General features: G+C 38.9%; 1 protein-coding gene and 1 pseudogene across 1 annotated transcript; both read right to left on the bottom strand.

Annotated features, from left to right (window-relative positions):
* Positions 1-11,477: 11,477 nt before the first annotated feature.
* On the bottom strand, positions 11,478-14,776 carry LOC119543392 (matrix Gla protein). Its single transcript, XM_037848205.1, has 4 exons — positions 14,619-14,776; positions 13,227-13,259; positions 12,290-12,365; positions 11,478-11,852 (listed from the first exon to the last, which is right to left on the bottom strand). The coding sequence occupies exons 1-4, from the start codon at positions 14,677-14,679 to the stop codon at positions 11,711-11,713; spliced, it is 312 nt and encodes a 103-aa protein (XP_037704133.1). The 5' UTR covers positions 14,680-14,776; the 3' UTR covers positions 11,478-11,710.
* Positions 14,777-17,211: 2,435 nt separating this feature from the next.
* On the bottom strand, positions 17,212-17,567 carry LOC119543391 (annotated as a pseudogene).
* Positions 17,568-17,854: the final 287 nt, after the last annotated feature.

Below are 17,854 nucleotides of genomic sequence, written 5' to 3'. Positions count from 1 at the left end.
TTTATCACTGAGTATCAGGGGAAAAGAGAGGCAATCACAGGACTGACAGTAGCCCATGTTGGGGAAGGGGATTGGGCCTGTGTACCTGTACACTGACAAGCTATTGGATGTGGTCTGCTCCTGGAAAGGGATGTGACTTGGGGAAAGGTGGCCCTCTTCAGCTAAGGGCAGTGCCAGTAGAGACACAGCCAAAAGCCTGCAGCTGCGGATTGTCCCAGCACCCGAGGGAATGAATGCCTTCGTCCTGAAGAGGGGATTTGGGCAACACACTGCAGCATCCACTACAGTCTGCACTTACACTTTACATCCATTTGCTTCATAGAAATGCTCTGGGAACGGCTTCTCCAGGATTCTGGTTGGTCTCTTCTACAGGGGAAAATTACAATAGAGAGTTTCTAGCCACATTTTCGTGGATGTTGTGGCTGTTCTAAAGAAATGTATTTCCCAGTTTGGTGCAAATATATGGGCCATTTAAAAAGGTTAGTTTAAAAAATGAAATTTTATGAGGCCAGTACTTGCCCTCGAGAACAGTCAACCTCTAAGTTCTCAAATTCCTTAACTGTGCAGTGAAAGGGTGGGACTGTATTATCGCAGAACTCCTTGCCAGCTCAGTAACTATCATTCAAGTATTGTGTAACATGTAAAACAGTAAGTCTGTAGCTAGAAGGTCCTGGTCTTTATCATCTGAATGACGGCCATAAATCCAGTTCCTTGGGAAATAGACCCTAAGACTCTGAGATCTGTGTGCCGGAGGTTTATTGGGGAGTACTCCTTGGAACAAAATATGAAAAGGGTGAGGGAAGTAGGCCTGGGCAGAGTGAGAATCTGAACTGGGATGCAGTTGCAATAAATTCTCCAGCCAGTTCTCTGGGAACTCTGAGGCTGGGATGACCTTCAGAGTAATCTGCCTGACTTAATGCGCTAAAGCCAAGATGGACTATCAGGAATGGAATTTACCTTCCCTTCAGAAACAAACAACAAACAACAGCAAATACATGGAAACAATGGTTTTCAAGACGCTGGACAACTTGCCATGAAAGATAGAGATCATTACTAAGTGGGAAACAAAGTGAGCCCTGCAATTGCCCCAGTTAATTGCTTTAAGGAAATTTCCAAGCTGTGGTTTAGGGAGAAGGAAATTAGGCAGAATTCAGTGAATTCTCTGAGTTGAGGAGCTGGAGCTGGGAGTTCACAGAGAATAAGGTGGCTGTAGGTCAAATGGCAAAATACCAGAGGGGAGAAGCTGCACAGAGAGAGAACTCCAAACATCTGTGGAAGGTAATCCTCACATATATAGCAGATGAATGATTGGCAATGCCTGTTGGGAAAGAACCATCCGAGAGAAAGAGAAAATAGTGGCTGGCACTAACTTAGGGCTGGAACCTTTGCCTGTTCTTACTACCCAGACTAGAAAATGTCTTAGTTAATAGGGCATTGGGTGGGGTACTCAGAAGTCTTGCCTCAGTAGTTGGAAAATAACGAACTCTGGACTAAGTACTGCTCTGGTCCTATCTTAAAAGGAAAACTTAAAGGAGCAAACTGTTTCCAAGTAGTTGAACTGAATCCCAGAACAAAGCTCAAGACTACTTAAAGTAATACAAGGCCATCCAGAATGCAAAAAGGTATAATATACAGTGCCTGGCATCAAATGATAGATTGCCAGGCATGCAAAGAAGTAGGAAAATATGGCCCATAATGAGGAGAAAAATCATCCATTTAAAACTATCCCAGAGCTGACAAAGATACTAGAATTAGCAGAGAAGGGCATTAAAATAGCTGTAACTGTATCCAAGACATTAAAAAGTTAACTAGAAATATGAAAGATGTAAAAACACTCAGATAAAGCTTCTATAGATAAAAATGGCAATGTCTGAGATGAAAAATACACTGGATGGGATTAGCAATAGATTAGGCCAAAGAAAAGATTAGGCCAAGATAGTGAATTCCAAGACATATTAATATAAAGTATCAAAAATGAAGTACACAGAGCAAAAAGAATTTATAAAAATCAAAAGAGTATCATTGAGCTGTGGGATGACTTCATGTTGACTAATGTATATGCCATTGGAGTCCCCAAAGGAGAGGAGAGTGGTGGAAGGAAAAATATTTGAAGAATTAATGACTGAAAATTTTCTAAATTTAATGATACCCAAAAAGCTCAATAAACCCCAAGAACAAAAAGACATAAAGAAAACCATACCAAGGTACATCATAATCAAATTGATTAGGATAAAGAGGAAAACTTAGAAACAGCCAGAAATTAAAGTTCTGTACATCCAGAGGACACAGATTAAAATGAGAGAAAATCAGAAACAATACAAGTGAGAAGAGAGTGGAACGAGATCTTTAAAGTATTGAAAGACAAAAGCTGGCAACGTAGAATTCTCTATATAGGGAAAATATCTTTCAAAAACAAGGGCAAAAAATAGATGATTTCAAAGTTGCAAAAACATAAAGAATCCAGAAGACCTGTACTTAACCAGAAACATTATAGGAAGTCCTTCAGGCAGAAGGAAAATGACACCAGATGGAAATACAAGTCTGCACAAAAGAATGAGCAGCAATGGAAATGATAACAACATGAATAAATGCATGAGATATTTCTTATTATCTAAACATTTAAAACTAGTAATTGTTTAAATCAGAAATAATAAAAGTGTACTGTGAGATTTATAATATGTGTAGAAATAAAAGGTAATTGGACTGTTTAAACTGTTTACATTTAATGTGATTACTGATTCAGTTAGGTTTAAGTTTACCATCTCACCATTTGTTTTCAATTTGTCCTTTCTGGTTTTTTTGTTCCCTGTTCCCTCCTTTTTCTGTCTTATTTCAGATTGTTGGAGCATTTTTTTTTTTAAGGTTTGTTTTAACTTGTTTGTGAGATTATTAGCTATAATTCTTTGCTGTGTCATTTTATGGTTATTTTACAGTTTATAGCAGACATCTTTAACTCATCATAGTCTGCCTACAATAATCTTACAATACTATACTTCAATTTCTTCCCACAGCCTTTGCACAATTGGTGACGAACATCTTACTTCTATTTGTGTTACTATTTATCATTTCCAAAGTCAATTACATTTTAAAGATAAATAAATAATGAGACAAGTCATCCTTAAAAGTATCTTTTACCCACATAGGTTATAATTCCCAGGATTCTTCTTTCTTTCCTGTAGATCCAGCTTTCCATTGTGTATCATTTATCTTCTCCCTGAAGGACTTTTTCATTTTTTGTAATGCAGGTTTACTGGTGATGAATTCTTTCAACTTTTGTATGTTTGAAATCACTTTATTTTACCTTCGTATTTGAAAGATACATTTGCAGAATTTAGAATTGTAGGTTGCCAGTTTTTCCTACAGTACTCTAGCAATATTGTTTCCACAATGCTCTGGTTTGCATTTGTCTCTTATGAGAAGTCTGCTTTCTTCCTTCTCTTTGTTTCTCTTGTACATGATGTGTCTTCCAACTCTTGTTGTTTTTAAGCTTTTTACTTTATCACTGGTACTGAGAAATTTGAGTATGATGTGACTTGATGTTGTTTTCTTCATGTTTCTTGTACTTGGAATTCATTGAGCTTTTTGGATTTGTGGGTTTATAGTTTTCATCAAATTTGGAAAATTATTGGCTATTATTTCTCAGAAGATTTTTTCTATCTCAACTCTTCCCCTTTGAAAATTCCATTTACATGTATATCTCTGTGTGTGTGTGTTCATGTTTTGTATTGCTTTGATGTTAGGTCCACTGATATTTTCTCTGACAATTTCTGATCTGCCTTTAACCCCATCCAATATATTTTTTCATCTCAAACTTTATAGTCCTCATTTCTAGGAAGTTTTCTTTGTGTCATTTTTGTATCTTCTATGTTTTGATTTAATTTATTGAATCATTCTTCTAGCTCCTTGAACATATGGAATACAATCACAATGACTTTCAATATCTTTGTTTTCTACTGACTCTATTATCTGTGCCATATATGTGTCAGTTTTGATGGATCGAATTTTCTTTTCATTATAATTACCTGCCTTACATGCCTGGTAATTTTTTATTGGATGTCAGACATTGTAAATTTTTATTTCTATAAATATTTTTGAGCTTTTTTCTTGGACACTGTTACTTGTTAACAATTTGATCTTTTCACACCTTGCTTTTAAGATAGACCCAAAGATGTCTTTAATTAAGGTCTAATTTTCCCCTTTACTGAGGCAATCTTTCTGAATTGTCTACCCAAGACCCGTAAATTATGAGGTTTTCCACTCTGCCTGGTGGGTATAGGAACTGTTCCTTGCCTTGTAGAACTCTGAGTACTTTTCCCTCTAATCTTCTCTGGTGGTTATTTCCCCAGCAGCAGGTAGTTTACTCACATACTCACACTAAGTAATTGAGATTTGAGTGCAATCCTCTATGGATTTCTAAAGCTTTCTCTGTGTCTCTCTCTTTTCTTTGGTACTTTTCCTGTGAACTCTAGTTGCTTTGGTCTTTCTGGGCCCCAGCTTTGTTTCCTCAATTTAGGGAGGCTACAAGCCTCCTTCTGGGTTCCATTCTATCCCATGGCCTGGAAACTTTCCTAGCAGTAAGCTGTGGCAATTATAGGACACACCTCATTTGTTTCCCATCTCTTATGTATCAATGTCCTTCATTGACTAACAGCTAATGACTCGTAAACCCTTGATTCACATATTTGTACATATTTTTTTAGTTGTTTCATGAAGGGTGTGGTGAATATGATCCCTGTTGCTCCATCTCAGGAGTATCAGGAAGCTCTCTTTTGAATAGTGTATAATTTGAAGTTAGTTTGACTTTGGTCCTGAACCTTAGGAATCTACATTGTGATTCTCCTATTTTGGCTTGTCATAAACATCACATGGCATCTTTTCCCACCACAGGTACCTCTAATACCCTAAATTCTTCTGGTTTGTATGCCTTAAGAAACAGAGCTGCTTTCATCACAGACTAAATCTACCCTAGATTCTTCTGGTTTGTATGCCTTAAGAAACAGAGCCTTAAGAAGTAAGAGCCTTTCTTCTTACTTGGTAAATGCACTGAATATAATTTCCAAGTGATGAGTATGCTGACATCAGAACTCAAACTGGTTTTCCATGTTTGTTGTGTTTCCTTCTTAGTAGTGGAAGTTGTGAGATGAAACAATTGTCCTTTACTTTGTAAGAGAAGTCTTGGAATGCCCCAAATGCATTGGACCCCTAAGGTTGACTCAAGATTCCTAAATCTTCCTGGGTTTACCTTCACCAATTGTTGCTTCTAGAGAAACAAGGCCTCCAAACTACTTGCCGCTTCTTGCCCATCTGTTCTATTTAACAAGACGTCACTGATATAGTGGACCAATGTTATGTTCTGTGGGGTGCCTAGAAGGTCCATTTCCCTGTGGATTATATTATAAGCGAGGGAAAGAGTAGGCAAATTAATATGACCATAAATGAGTACTGTTGCCTATTGCCTGTTAATTCAAACTGCTTCTGGTCATCTTTTCTAATAGGAATAGAAAATAATGCATTTGCAAGAACAGTGAACATATGTAGCTGAAAATATGTTGATCTTCTATAGCGAACATACCACTTTGGTGTAGCAACTCCAACTGGGATTAAAAATTGGTTAAATTTTATATAATCCAGTATCATCAACCAGAATCCTTCTAGTTTCTTTAGGAATTAAATTGGTAAATTAAATGTCATGATGGAGTTCACCACACCTGATCCTTTAGGTCTTTAAGTGTGTCACTAATCTCTAGCATTCACTCTGGTATGCAATTTTGAGTTGCTATCTTGGTAGGAGGAGGGGTGTAGTTTCAGAGGCTTTTATTTGGCCTTGCACACTTCTGCACATATCAAGTATATCCATTTCAATTATTCTTTTGGGATGGAAAAATGACCCTTGTGAAGGTACATGAATTCAGTAACCCAGTGAAGCTAGACCTAGGTCAGGACTCCATTTGTTACCCAGCCCCTTTGTGCCTCCACTTTGGGTTGCCAGCTATCAGTGTAAACACAAAGCCTGTGTCCAAAAATCCTCAAAATGTTTGTATATTCTCTTTTCCCTAATGCACAGTTACCCAAGTAAAGCCTGGATGTCTTTTGGAAACGGACTGGGTGGGGTTGGGGGGTGGGGGAGGATCATTATTGTAAACACTTGCCTTAATATTGTAGGGACCTCTCTCCATCGTCAGTGGGTTCTGTGTCCAGAAAGTGGGCAAGGGAGAATGACTCTTTCCTGGGCAGCTGCTCTTAGCCTGCCATGCCAACCTCGCCACTTTTTACAATAATCATGCCCATCTTATTCCTGATGGTTAAGCATTACCAGTTGGTTACTATTATTTCTGGATTCCAACATTCCCACTGCTATTCAGGACCCCAGTTTGGTAGGAGCATTTCTTTTAATCAGCTTTGGCTTCCGGATGAGGGCCTCCACAGAGCTTCTCAATGATACTACCTCATCTGCTTTCACCAGAGCCTCCTTTTCACTTTGGTAAATGGAGTATCATCCGGGCCCTCCATAGTTGGCTGTTGGCTTTTCTGTCCTTACATGGTATGTCTACTCTAGCATGCCTTGTTACTCTTTTCCTCCACTGTTTATAAAGACAGCTGTAGCCTTTTTACCTTACTTAACATGGGCCACTGCTTTATTTAAGCTTCTAAGAGCCAACTTAGCAGTTTATCAGCACCATCTTCTGGGTTCCTGACCACAATAACAAAATTAGGAGAATGCTCAATTATTGATTAACTCTTCATTATCCAGCTTTATAATCCATCCTTCTTGACCAAGTGCCCTCGGGTTCCAATCCATACATACCCTCCTGAATCCTGTTGGTACATATTGGCTAGGTCCTGAAGTTCCTTCAGCATATAGTTCATTTGTTCCCTTAGCAGACCCGTCACTTCTCTAACAAGATTATGCTCTGCCTTTACTCTAATTATTGATCTAGTGTTCAGGCAGAAAGGTGAGTATAGATCTTGAGAAAGGGATTATGTTGTTTTACAAGGTAGAGGCCTCTGTATTATCTTTGAGCAAGGGAGGCAGTACTAGTCTTTATAATGGGGGAGGATGATACTTTTGTGTTAATTGACTTCAAAAGTGTATTTATTGATGTTTGTCTACATTGCTGCCATGCACATATATTCTACAACATGAAGATAATGGTAAACATACATAATTTTCTGTTCTAAATGTTCATGTTAATATGCAAAGTTATTTTCTGAGTGATCCAAAAATTTGCATTTAGAACTACATAGAAAAATACTAGGACTTTGATTTTTCAGCAACAACTTTTGTTGCTTCCATTTATGAAAATACTAATCTATAAAAATGAATCACATTTCATATTACTTCTTACAATAATCTTCATTCAATATTCCCAGATCAGTACACAATCTTATGTTTTGAATAGTATGGCTTGTTCAAAATCCTGGATTCTTTGCTGAATTACATGCTCAAAGGTATTCGTAAAGTGCCTTATTGTCCACTCTGAGTTTTCTCATATGAAGGTTACTAAAGATTTTTTGATTTTAACTTCAGGACTGTTTACTCCTCAGTGCAAAAAGATTAATTCTGCCTAGGGAATGAGTGTTCACGGTAGACCTCCCATCATTTATGACCCTGAGAGTGTTTTACATAGTGAGAATTCTTCCATGCCCTTCAAGTATTGCTGTATGGAGGTATAATTTCTGATGATTTTTATTGCATAACTTTTCCAGTATGAATTATCTTGCACTATCTCTAGGGGTTTTGTCCTACTAGTAGACTTTTCTCACTAATTTTTTGTTTTAGTGGTTATACTTATATTGGATTTTCTTTTGCACAGTAAGGCTGGTGCTCAGCTAAAGGGCTGTGCACATTGATTACAGACCAAGTGTTTCTTTCCTATGGAGTTCACTCTTTTTATTTAAAGTATAAATTATAAATTACAGTATTACCATACTATTATAGGCATAAAATTCATCTCTCTTCAGATTTCTTTGGCTTGTTTATGACTTAGAGTGGTGGAAGAAGACTAGTTCCACTTTTATTGCATTTATATTGTGAGCTCACCCATGATATATACCATCAGACCATAAATGGAAGGCTTTGCTACATAAATGCCATTCATATAGATTCTTCTCAGTAGAATTTGCTTGGATTTTCTGAAGTAGTAAGGATAATGAGAACCTCTTCCATATTGATTACGCAGTATTTCTTCAGCGTGTGAGTTCTCTGGTGTGTTAAAGGTTAATTCTATGACTGGAATCTCTGTATTCAAAACATTTATACTGAGTGATGCCACATCATCTAAGACCAGAACAATGAGTGAAAGCTTTCCCACATAGATAATATTCATAGGGTTTCTCACCAGTGAGTTCTCTCATGTTCTCTAAGATGAGAATATTGACTGAAGGCCTTCCCACCTTGATACATTCATAGTTTCTCTCCAGCATGAGTTTTCTCATGTTGTATAAAGACTTTCCCACACAGATGACATTCTTAGGGTTTCTCTCTAGTATGAATTCTTTCATGATCTCTAAGAGTAGAATATTGACTGACGGGCTTCCCATACCAAAGACATTGACAGGGTTTCTCTCCAGTATGAGTTTTTTCATGTTCTCCAAGATGAAAACATCTAGTGAAGGCTTCACTAGATAGATGGTGTTCATAGAGTTTCTCTCCAGTGTCAGTTCCATTGTATTGTCTCAAGCCAAAGTTTTGAATAAAGACTTTACCATTAAGATGATAGTCATGTGATTTACTTCTAGTGTGAATTTGCTTATGTTGAGAAAAAGATGACTGGTCACTGAAGGCTTTTCCAAAGAGTTTGTTGGAATAGGGATTCCTTCTCTTGTGAATTGACATAAGTTGAGTCACTGTGGATATCTATGGGAAATCTTCTTTCAAATCATTAGATTTAAAGGGATTCTTTGGAATGTGAGTTCCCAGTGATATAATGGAAGATGTGTCTTTCCTGTAGATATGTTATATGGTTACCATTTCTTATTTTCTAAGGCCACTTTCCATGACTGAATTTGGGTTTTGGAGTATTCTCATTCCTTCTCGCTCACAGTTCCTCTTCTTGTTCCAATTGGGAACATATATCTGATTTGCAGACTTGAAATCTATTTGCACTGAGACTAGATGACTGAAAATCTCCAACATCACATCTCTGAAAAGCTTTCTGTGTGATGTTCCAGTGGAGCTCACTCTTCCTGAGTGAAGTCCATACCTACATTTTTCAAGTTCACTAACTCCTTTGAGACTATACTACTGAAGAATGATCTTAGACAATTACCCTAGTATGAGACCTCCCATTCTCAACTTCCCCTGGGAACTCCAAACACCAGTTTTCCTTGTTTCTCTGAATATTCATATCACTGTCAGTGGTTGCATTGTCAATAGCTCAGCTGAAAACTGTCTTCCTCTGGGTCTCCGTCACAACCAGAAAAGCAGTAGTCTAGCAAAGGTGGATGCAGCTTGTGTTATGGTAGGGTTGTGGGTGTCTCCTCCATGGGTTGTGCAGGAATGAAGTGTTTGTCTTCTCTTCATAGTGATTCTTTTGCAGGAGAATCTGGGAATTCAAGATATGCTAGTGCATCAACCCAGAGGCTCTCACTCCAAGTCTCATTATTTCCCAATCAATGCCTTGACCTTGGTTTAAAAGACTTGCTGTTGAGAGTTCAACCTTTTAGAGAGCTTTTTTACTTGTAATAATTAAGTTGTTGACCTCATCTTTGGATTTTTCTATCCTTTGGCTATAGGATAGTTGAGTCTATTTATATGCTGCCAAAGAAGCTCTCCGGCTTTCACACTTTGCCTTACATAGTGATTACTTACCCTAAGCCTTTCATTATCTCTCTCCAAAACATCAGTGGTTTTCCAGCAACAGCCATCTGATTTTAAAGTCCGTGTAACTGTTCTTTTACCCTACCTCTCAAGTGCCTGATGAGTGCACTTGCTAGTGTAATCCCTCAGTATCCAATCTCATCACCACCAGTGGAAGTTTTACCAATTGCACTGCAACTGCATGCCAAGGGGTATCAGTGCTTCACCTACCAACAGTGATGTGATTCTCATTGTAAGCTGGCTGGAGAGTGAACAAGCTTCAAAAAGTCACTTTTTGGATGTTTGCTTTCTAGGGTCACTTGCAGTACCAATTGTCATAGGTTGGGTCCCCTGGGAAATATATATATATATATATATTTTTTCTGACTATGAGTTTTCAAAGTGAATTTTTGTTGGAGAAAACTTTCGGGAACTGAACATGTAAGGGGTGAGAGAAGTAGGATTAGGCACAGAGACAAATTGAACTGTGATCCATTTTCAACAGAGGCCCCAACTATGCCTACAGTGAACTCTAGAGCTATAACTGCTTTTCGATATTGTCCCACTTTAAGACAAGGGGGCCAAATCTTCACACCCCTGTACTGACTGGTCATGGGCTGTCAGCTGCTCCTGGTTTAAATTATATAGAACGTATTATTATGATGAATCTCATAGTTTCAGAATCAAGTGCTCACTCCCAGGCATGAAAAGTCAATCAGTCCCTTGTTTAGCCAGTTGCCCTTGAATAACCTTTAATGAATATAACACAGTACTAAGGCTCTAGAGGGAATGTAAGTTGAAGTTACAGTGCCTGCCCTCAAAGAACTTACTATAAAATATATTAGAAAAGAAATACTCTTAAAGCAACTTTAATCATAACCTGAATTGAATAATATTGTACTTGACTCTTTATATAAATGCTTGAACGGTTGGATGATGGCTTGACTAGTGCAGTGAGAGGGGTGGATTTAGTCGTCACTGATTTCATCAAGTACATGAGGTTTTAGCAGGATTTCAAAGGAGCAGAAAGATATTCTATAAAAGAGATGAAGGCAGTGGGCTTACCAGAAGGAATGGACATAAAAAGTGGGAACGACCAAGTAAATCACCATGGTAGAGAGGAATGAGCACTGAACTGGAATTGAGAAGTCCTGTGTCTGTCCTTTGACTTTCAAGCAGGGAGACTCTTTGAGGCTCATTTCCTCCTCATCAAAACCAGGCCTAAGGGAGCTCTAGCATCCTGTCTGGCTCCAAAATTCTATGATTGAAACTTTTTTTTTGTTTTTTTAAATCTCTGGTCCAAGTAACTTGAAACTGTGGCATCTTAGGAAGTGATAACATTCAGGTGAGGGTGAGGAGCTGGGAAACAGTCAGGAATTCACAAGGAATGAACTTAGGGGCGATTTAAAGTTTGGAAGTAGGGAAAATGATGATTTACTAACTACGATGTTTAATAAATACTGGACAACACATAATAGGGAGCAATCAGCCTCTGATCCGAAGATAGAAAGAGGCTGGGGGACTTAAGGCTGTGCCAGTGCCTTCTTAGTTTCATTCTTCCTATGTCGTTCTTCTAATCAACGCTAGGTATGCAATTAACCAAATCTCCTGTACTGGCTTAGGCTGACTGTGATCTAGATACCTCAGCTTTTTCCCAGAAGGAATCAGACTCACAAAATGAAAAGTATCCAACCAGAAGTTTATTATGTTCTAATCACACATCGCAACTCCCCTCTGCCCTCCATTACACCACACTTTCACTACTTATCAAACAATCTGGGGACGGAGAGTCCGGCTGGAAAACGGGTAGGGAACAAGCAATGTATATGCTTCTAGATATTTCAGTGACGCTATTGCAGGGAATACAAAACCAGACCCTAGGCTCTGGAACGAAGGACACTTTTTCCAATCTCACTTGGTCCCTCGGCGCCGTCTGAAATAGCGATTGTAGGCTGCATTGTATCCATACATCATGGCGTAGCGTTCGCAAAGTTTGAAATCATCACAGGCTTCTCGGTTGATCTCGTGGGAGGGTTTGGTGCGTTCTCGGACCCTGGAACGTGGAAGAAGAGAGAAGCCAAAATTGAGATGCATAAAGATGCATAAAGATAAAGGAAGAATAAGGAAAAGAAAAAAGAAATAATAAAGAAATATTGGAGAAAGCCCTCCTCCCTGATCTCAAATAAGAGATATTTGAAAAACAAAGGAGGAAAGGCAGAACAGAAGGGATTTTTTTTTTTTAATGAAAATATAAGTTTTCTTTCTGTCTACCCACCTTTCCCTTCCCCCTCCTTCTCCTGTCTTGGTCTTTCATAAGCTATTATTCTGAAAACTCAGTCATTTTCTGTATATTGTTTTTATATTCCCTGATTTTAAGATATAACTAGAAGCAATATCTATGATGAAAAACCTGTTTCTCACTCCATTCAATTCAGATCTCAGATGCTACACTGGAAACAATTTAAAAATTCTTCAAGTTCTGTTATTCACCTCTCCTGGACTTGAGCTCTCCATCTCTGCTGTGGTGATATGAAGATATTAGCATTTCTCCTGTTAAGGAAAGGACCTTAAAACAGAAAATAAAGATACACAGCTTTAGGGAAACAGAAGCTGAAAATATTTCCATGAATATTCCCTGACCCAAATTTATTTGAAGGCCCATTTATTCATGCATGTCATATAACCCAGAGATGTGCAAAAATCAAAAGGGGAGATAAAGCAGATTTCATAAACTCCCTGATCAAAAGAAATCAATAACTCATATATATATAACCCATTGATGTATCCTAGACATGTGTCAGATAGGCCACAGGATTTTTTGCTTGTTTGTTTGGCCTTTGGGTAATCACCTTGTTTTTCTTGATTTTAGCATTCCTACTCGGTGCTCTTTTTGATGCCTTTGAAAAGAACTTCTCTCTGTCCCAAAGGATTTGTGAAGCATAACTTTAGATTGCCAGTCAATAAACATTATAAAATGAGGAATCAGTTGAAAATGAGAGTGGTATGTTATTTCCTCCTTAACTCAGTCTCTGTAAGTCCAGGTATTTCTAGTATTTGACATAATATTGATACTTGTGGTCTCCCTGCTGGCTCAGACTCCAATTCTGTGCTTTACCATTTGTCATTACTCCCTGTTTTCCATCTGTGTAGCTAATGTGCTGCCAACTTATAATTTGTAAATGAAGTTTTATGGGCTTTAAGTATGTTGAATGCAGTTCAAATGCCATGATACACTACTATTGAACTTACAAAATGGCTCATTTGGTGATTTTTATAGTCAGTGGATTTTAAAATTTACTTAGTTTTCCCAATGAGGGTCTCTTCTGCCTCCCTTTTGTATGTTTTATCATTTGTTTTCTTTATAACTAGGGAGAGATTCTTTAATGCATGAGGTTTAAATAAAGCAGTTGAATATTTATTTACTTACTAATTTCATAGGATTCCATGCTTTCATGAGATTCTGTAATTAAAAAAAGGTTCATTTTATCATTATTTAACACACTTCACAAAGTTTAAACAGGAAAGGAAGGAGAAGGAAGAGTCAAGAATATGTGAAGAATATATTTAGCAATGTAGTTATTACACATCTTAGGAATTTGAGATTTACGATTTGTTTTTCTACCTCCGTCCTTGCTTGGGAGGTCTCTGCACTTTATCTGATGTTTAATGAGTTAGGGGTCATAGTCTTGGCTAAAATTTCCCAAGGGCTGTGAGGTCTTCAGATTAGTGAAAGATAATTTAAGTGCTGCATAGAGAGCCTTCTTTGATTTATTTGGGACTGAGAGTAGGGTCAAGGAAGGTACAGGAGGGTCTAGAAAACAGGTTTCTTCCTACAGGCTGGACAGGTTTCTAAGAGGTTCTGAAAGCTTCTTAAGAACCTGTGCTAAATTGGCAGCCACAGAAACCACTGGCTCCAGCTGAGCAACTCACACTAGGCACAATGCCAGTTCAGAGAAAACTGAGACGATGTCTTCTTTTTACCATTCTCCTGAGGACAGCAAGTATATTTGGGAATATGAGGCTTATATTTGTAAGCAAATGAATTTGCTTTAAAAGTTCAAACAAAAGGAAGAAAGCAAACCCCCAATACAGAACTTTTGTGAATAATTTCAAAAGTGAAAAGCATAATACAGATGGTTGTTAATATGATTTAGGCTTAAAAACAGCTAGAATATCCAGATAATTGAAGCAGAAGGCTGAATTATGAAATAATTCTGCTTTAGATTTCCTTTTATAAACTTTCAACAGACACAGAGATCTTTAACAACATATGGAAACAAGGCCACATTATCTTTCGACACTCATGAAATCTTCCATTTTTCTCTGAAATTCTTTAAATAGAATTCACTTAAAAATTAACTCATTCAACAAATGCAGTAAGTTCATGAGGTTGCCCTGCCCCAAGAGAAGGCCACAGCACATATCAGATAAAAATTGATTTTCTTAAAGGTGAACGATTCAACCAATACCTTTAACTAATTGATACCAAAGTGTAAATAAACAACCTTAACAATAAGAATTCAGGGACTGGGAATTTGGATACCTTCTTTCTGGAATATCTCAATTTCCATTCACCCAGAGTGACTTGCCATTGAAAGGACTTGTCTTTTAAATTGTACATGAGAGTCTGGATATTTGGGATGTAAATAAGACCTGAGGGAATGGATCTCTTGAGGGAGACTGGGACATGTTAAATCAATGGTACTTTAAGATTATAACAGAGAAAGGGGGAGGAGGGGGGGGGAGGAAAACCAGAAGTAAAGTGAAGTCAGCAGCAGAAAGATAAACCAGAGCAACGGAAAGGAGAGATATTTCTCACCATAACACAAAATTGCCGCAGCTAAGGCTGCCAGAACGGCGAGCAGGAGCAGGCTCTTCATGGTCCCTGTGGTTCTGGGGCTCAGCCTCGCTGTCCTGTGCAGCTGCAGGGAGAGGGCTCCTACAGGCTGTTAGTGAAAGGCTGCAGAGTTTAGTCTGATGGGATGTGCGTTTTATAACAACCAGAGCAGCTGAAAGGGGAGGAACCAGTGGGAGGGGGCCGGAGATGGTGGGATGGGTTGGCACTAAACTAGTACTGGGACTTTTCCCAAATATTCCTTCCTTCCAGATATTATGTACTCTGGGTGGGCAGTTTTCCTTCACCCCTGGACCCAATGTGAGCTGCATGCAGCAGGAAGAGGCCCTGGTGCAGAAGTTGTGGTTACCCTATGTTTGAGGCCAGACATGGGCAAACGTCCACAGAGCAGGGAGTTGCCCAGAACACGTTTGCCTTTCTAATTCCTTCTCTGATCTCCCCTCCTGGCCCTGACCACTATAGCCTTTCAGGTTTGGTCCATAGACAGAGCTGTAGTGTTCTACCCATTCCCCTGATGGAGGGGCAAGAGGCTCCGGGGGAGAAAGGATACTTCACTTTCTATGCTGGTTGTAATTTAGACTCGTCTTCCCAGTAGGGCTGACCTATTGATCCTGGATGGATCAGGCATTTGCCTGGTGATATGCACCTCTTGCATTTCTCCAAGTGCTCATGAGGGTAGAGATGTCCAGTAACCCCAAAAGTTCTGCTTTCTTGTCTGGCACCATTATAACTTGTCATCCTGTTCTGGGAATTCAGTCCAAACCTGTGCCCTAATGCTCTCTTAGACGGAATGCCACTGATCTAAAGTGCAACAATGATAAGAGGGTACTCATTTCTCATTTTCTGAAGGCATTGTCTTGCTAATTAATCAATTCAACAAGCTTTTAAGTGAGAGGCAGATGAGATGCAAGGCACTTTGCTAGGTGCTGCCGGGGGCCTAGAGACAAACAAGACTCCTCCCTAAGGAGGTAAATAATAGCTGCTTACTGTTCACTTTGCTCTCTAGCTTTACTGTATCCTCAAATACAGATTTTCACAAACACACACTTCTAGTATAACCTCAGTCCCAGAAGTAACATTTCTTTTATTATAGGGAAAGCATTTCAATATTGTGCCTTTAATTATCTTGTCAAGTTTTTTTTTTTTTTTTTTTTTTAAACACTTTAGGTAATTGGAAAACCTTTTCTACCAGATGCTGTGTCTCTATTGCTTGGGTGTCCAAGAGTCTTCCCTGAAGACAAATGGACTTAAGTCTCAGAGCAGCAAAAAGGTTGGGATGGGGGTGGTTGGGTGTTGTTCTAGTTTGCTAATGCTGCCAGAATGCAAAACACCAGAGATGGATTGGCTTTTATAAAACAGGGTTTATTTGGTTACACAGTTACAGTCTTAAGGCCATAAAATGTCCAAGGTAACACATCAGCAAGCAGGTACCTTCACTGGAGGATGGCCAATGGTATTCAGAAAACCTCTGTTAGCTGGGAAGGCACGTGGCTCGTGTCTGCTCCCAAGTTCTGGGTTCAAAATGGCTTTCTCCCAGGATGTTTCTCTCTAAGCTGCAGTTCCTCAAAAATGTCACTCTCAGTTGCTCTTGGGGCGTTTGTCCTCTCTTAGCTTCTCCAGAGCAAAAATCTGCTTTCAACGGCTGTCTTCAAACTGTCTCTCATCTGCAGCTACTCTCTCAGCTTCTGTGCATTTTTCAGTGTCCCTCTTGGCTCTAGCAAGCTCACTCCTTCTGTCTGAGTTGTACAGTGCTCTAGTGAACTAATTCAGACCCACCCTGAATGGGTGGGGCCACACCTCCATGGAAACTATCCAATCAGAGTCATCACCCACTCTTGAGGGGGGTTGCATCTCCATGGAAACACTCAAAGAATTACAATCTAATCAACACTGATATGTCTGCCCACCCAAGATTATATCAAAGATAATGGCATTTGGGGGGACATAATACAGTCAAACTGGCACAGGTGTATTTTCAATAATGTTTTATTTCAAGGAGCAGTGATGAACAACTTGGAGTCTCACGCCTCATTCTTCTCTTCTTGGTGGATGGAGTTTCCATCCCATCTTCTACCTCTGTGGAGAGCTTTTGTGAATGCAAATGGAGTACTTGCTAAAGGAAATATCTCAACTGTAATCTGATAAGTGAATTTTAAGGGGCCAATAACACTCAAGTTTTCCCTACAAATTTTCTCATGTTGAGAAAGATATTCTTTATGGTAAAATCTCAAAGAAGACCTCAAAAGAAGACAATCCATGCTCATCCATGATAAATTCATCACAATTTCCACCCACAAGATTGATGGTTGTTTCCCTCCTTAAATCACAGCCTTGCTCTTAGACTGATTTACTGTGCCCTTTTCCCAAGATGAGTCAACCAAATAACTACATCGCCAATAAATTATTTAAAGGGCAAAAACCAGTTTACTACATTGTATGGTTTGAGGGGAACATGCTAGCTATTGGTAAGCTTCTATAGGTACTCAGCTTAGTCACTACACTCCAATTAATATAACAAACAACTTTTTTTTTTAATTCAAAAAAGCTTCATGTATTTTTATTTGATTTTCTGACTCTTTGCTTGTGCCTTCAACACTTTCACAATGATTTTCTGCTCTTCAATCAGGAAAACATGCTTGATCCTGTCACAGACACATTTAGCACACATGGAACCACCATACGCCCTGCTGACATGTTTTTTTTTGTTTTAGATAGCCTCATAAGAACTTTAGGCCTCACAGCACAAACACCCCGAAGTTGGCCTGGGCACATGCCACATGCAGATTTTGGTGCCTTCCCAACCTTCTTGGTATAAAGGTAAGCAATTCTATTACCAGGGGTCCAGGACAGCCTAGTTTTATTGGAAGCAGTATTGTAGGACAGCCTACGATGGTACGTCAAATGCTGGACCATTTTGAATGTCTCTAGGTACCGTCCCTGGAAGAGGAAAAGGAATAACAAACAACTTTTGATCCAATCTGTGTTTCAGATGAGTAGGCTACTGTCCCTTCCCCTGCCATTTTAGAATTAAAGAGAATTCTCTCTTCCACTTCCAAACAGCTGCTCTGTAATGTTTGTTAACTTAGTTTTGTCCAGCCAGGTTCCAGATGTCTCCTGGGCTCCCAAGTTCAAATGACAACTGCTCTTTCAGCCTTCTAACATCATAGTTTGTTTTTTAGGGTCTCAGAATCCAAACTTGA

The sequence above is a fragment of the Choloepus didactylus genome, chromosome 8 (assembly GCF_015220235.1).
Source record: "Choloepus didactylus isolate mChoDid1 chromosome 8, mChoDid1.pri, whole genome shotgun sequence".
Lineage (NCBI taxonomy): Eukaryota > Metazoa > Chordata > Mammalia > Pilosa > Megalonychidae > Choloepus > Choloepus didactylus.
The sequence above is the reverse complement of the archived record's forward strand: the minus strand, read 5'-3'. Positions and strand labels throughout refer to the sequence as shown.

Bases quoted from the DNA above. Each gene is read 5' to 3' on its own strand.
- LOC119543392 (XM_037848205.1), bottom strand. From the start codon at position 14,679: ATGAAGAGCCTGCTCCTGCTCGCCGTTCTGGCAGCCTTAGCTGCGGCA. The intron at 13,260-14,618 runs GTGAGAAATATC...TTTTAATTACAG, and splicing joins TGCGGCAATTTTGTGTTATG to AATCTCATGAAAGCATGGAA. The intron at 12,366-13,226 runs GTAAGTAAATAA...TTCTGTTTTAAG, and splicing joins CATGGAATCCTATGAAATTA to GTCCTTTCCTTAACAGGAGA.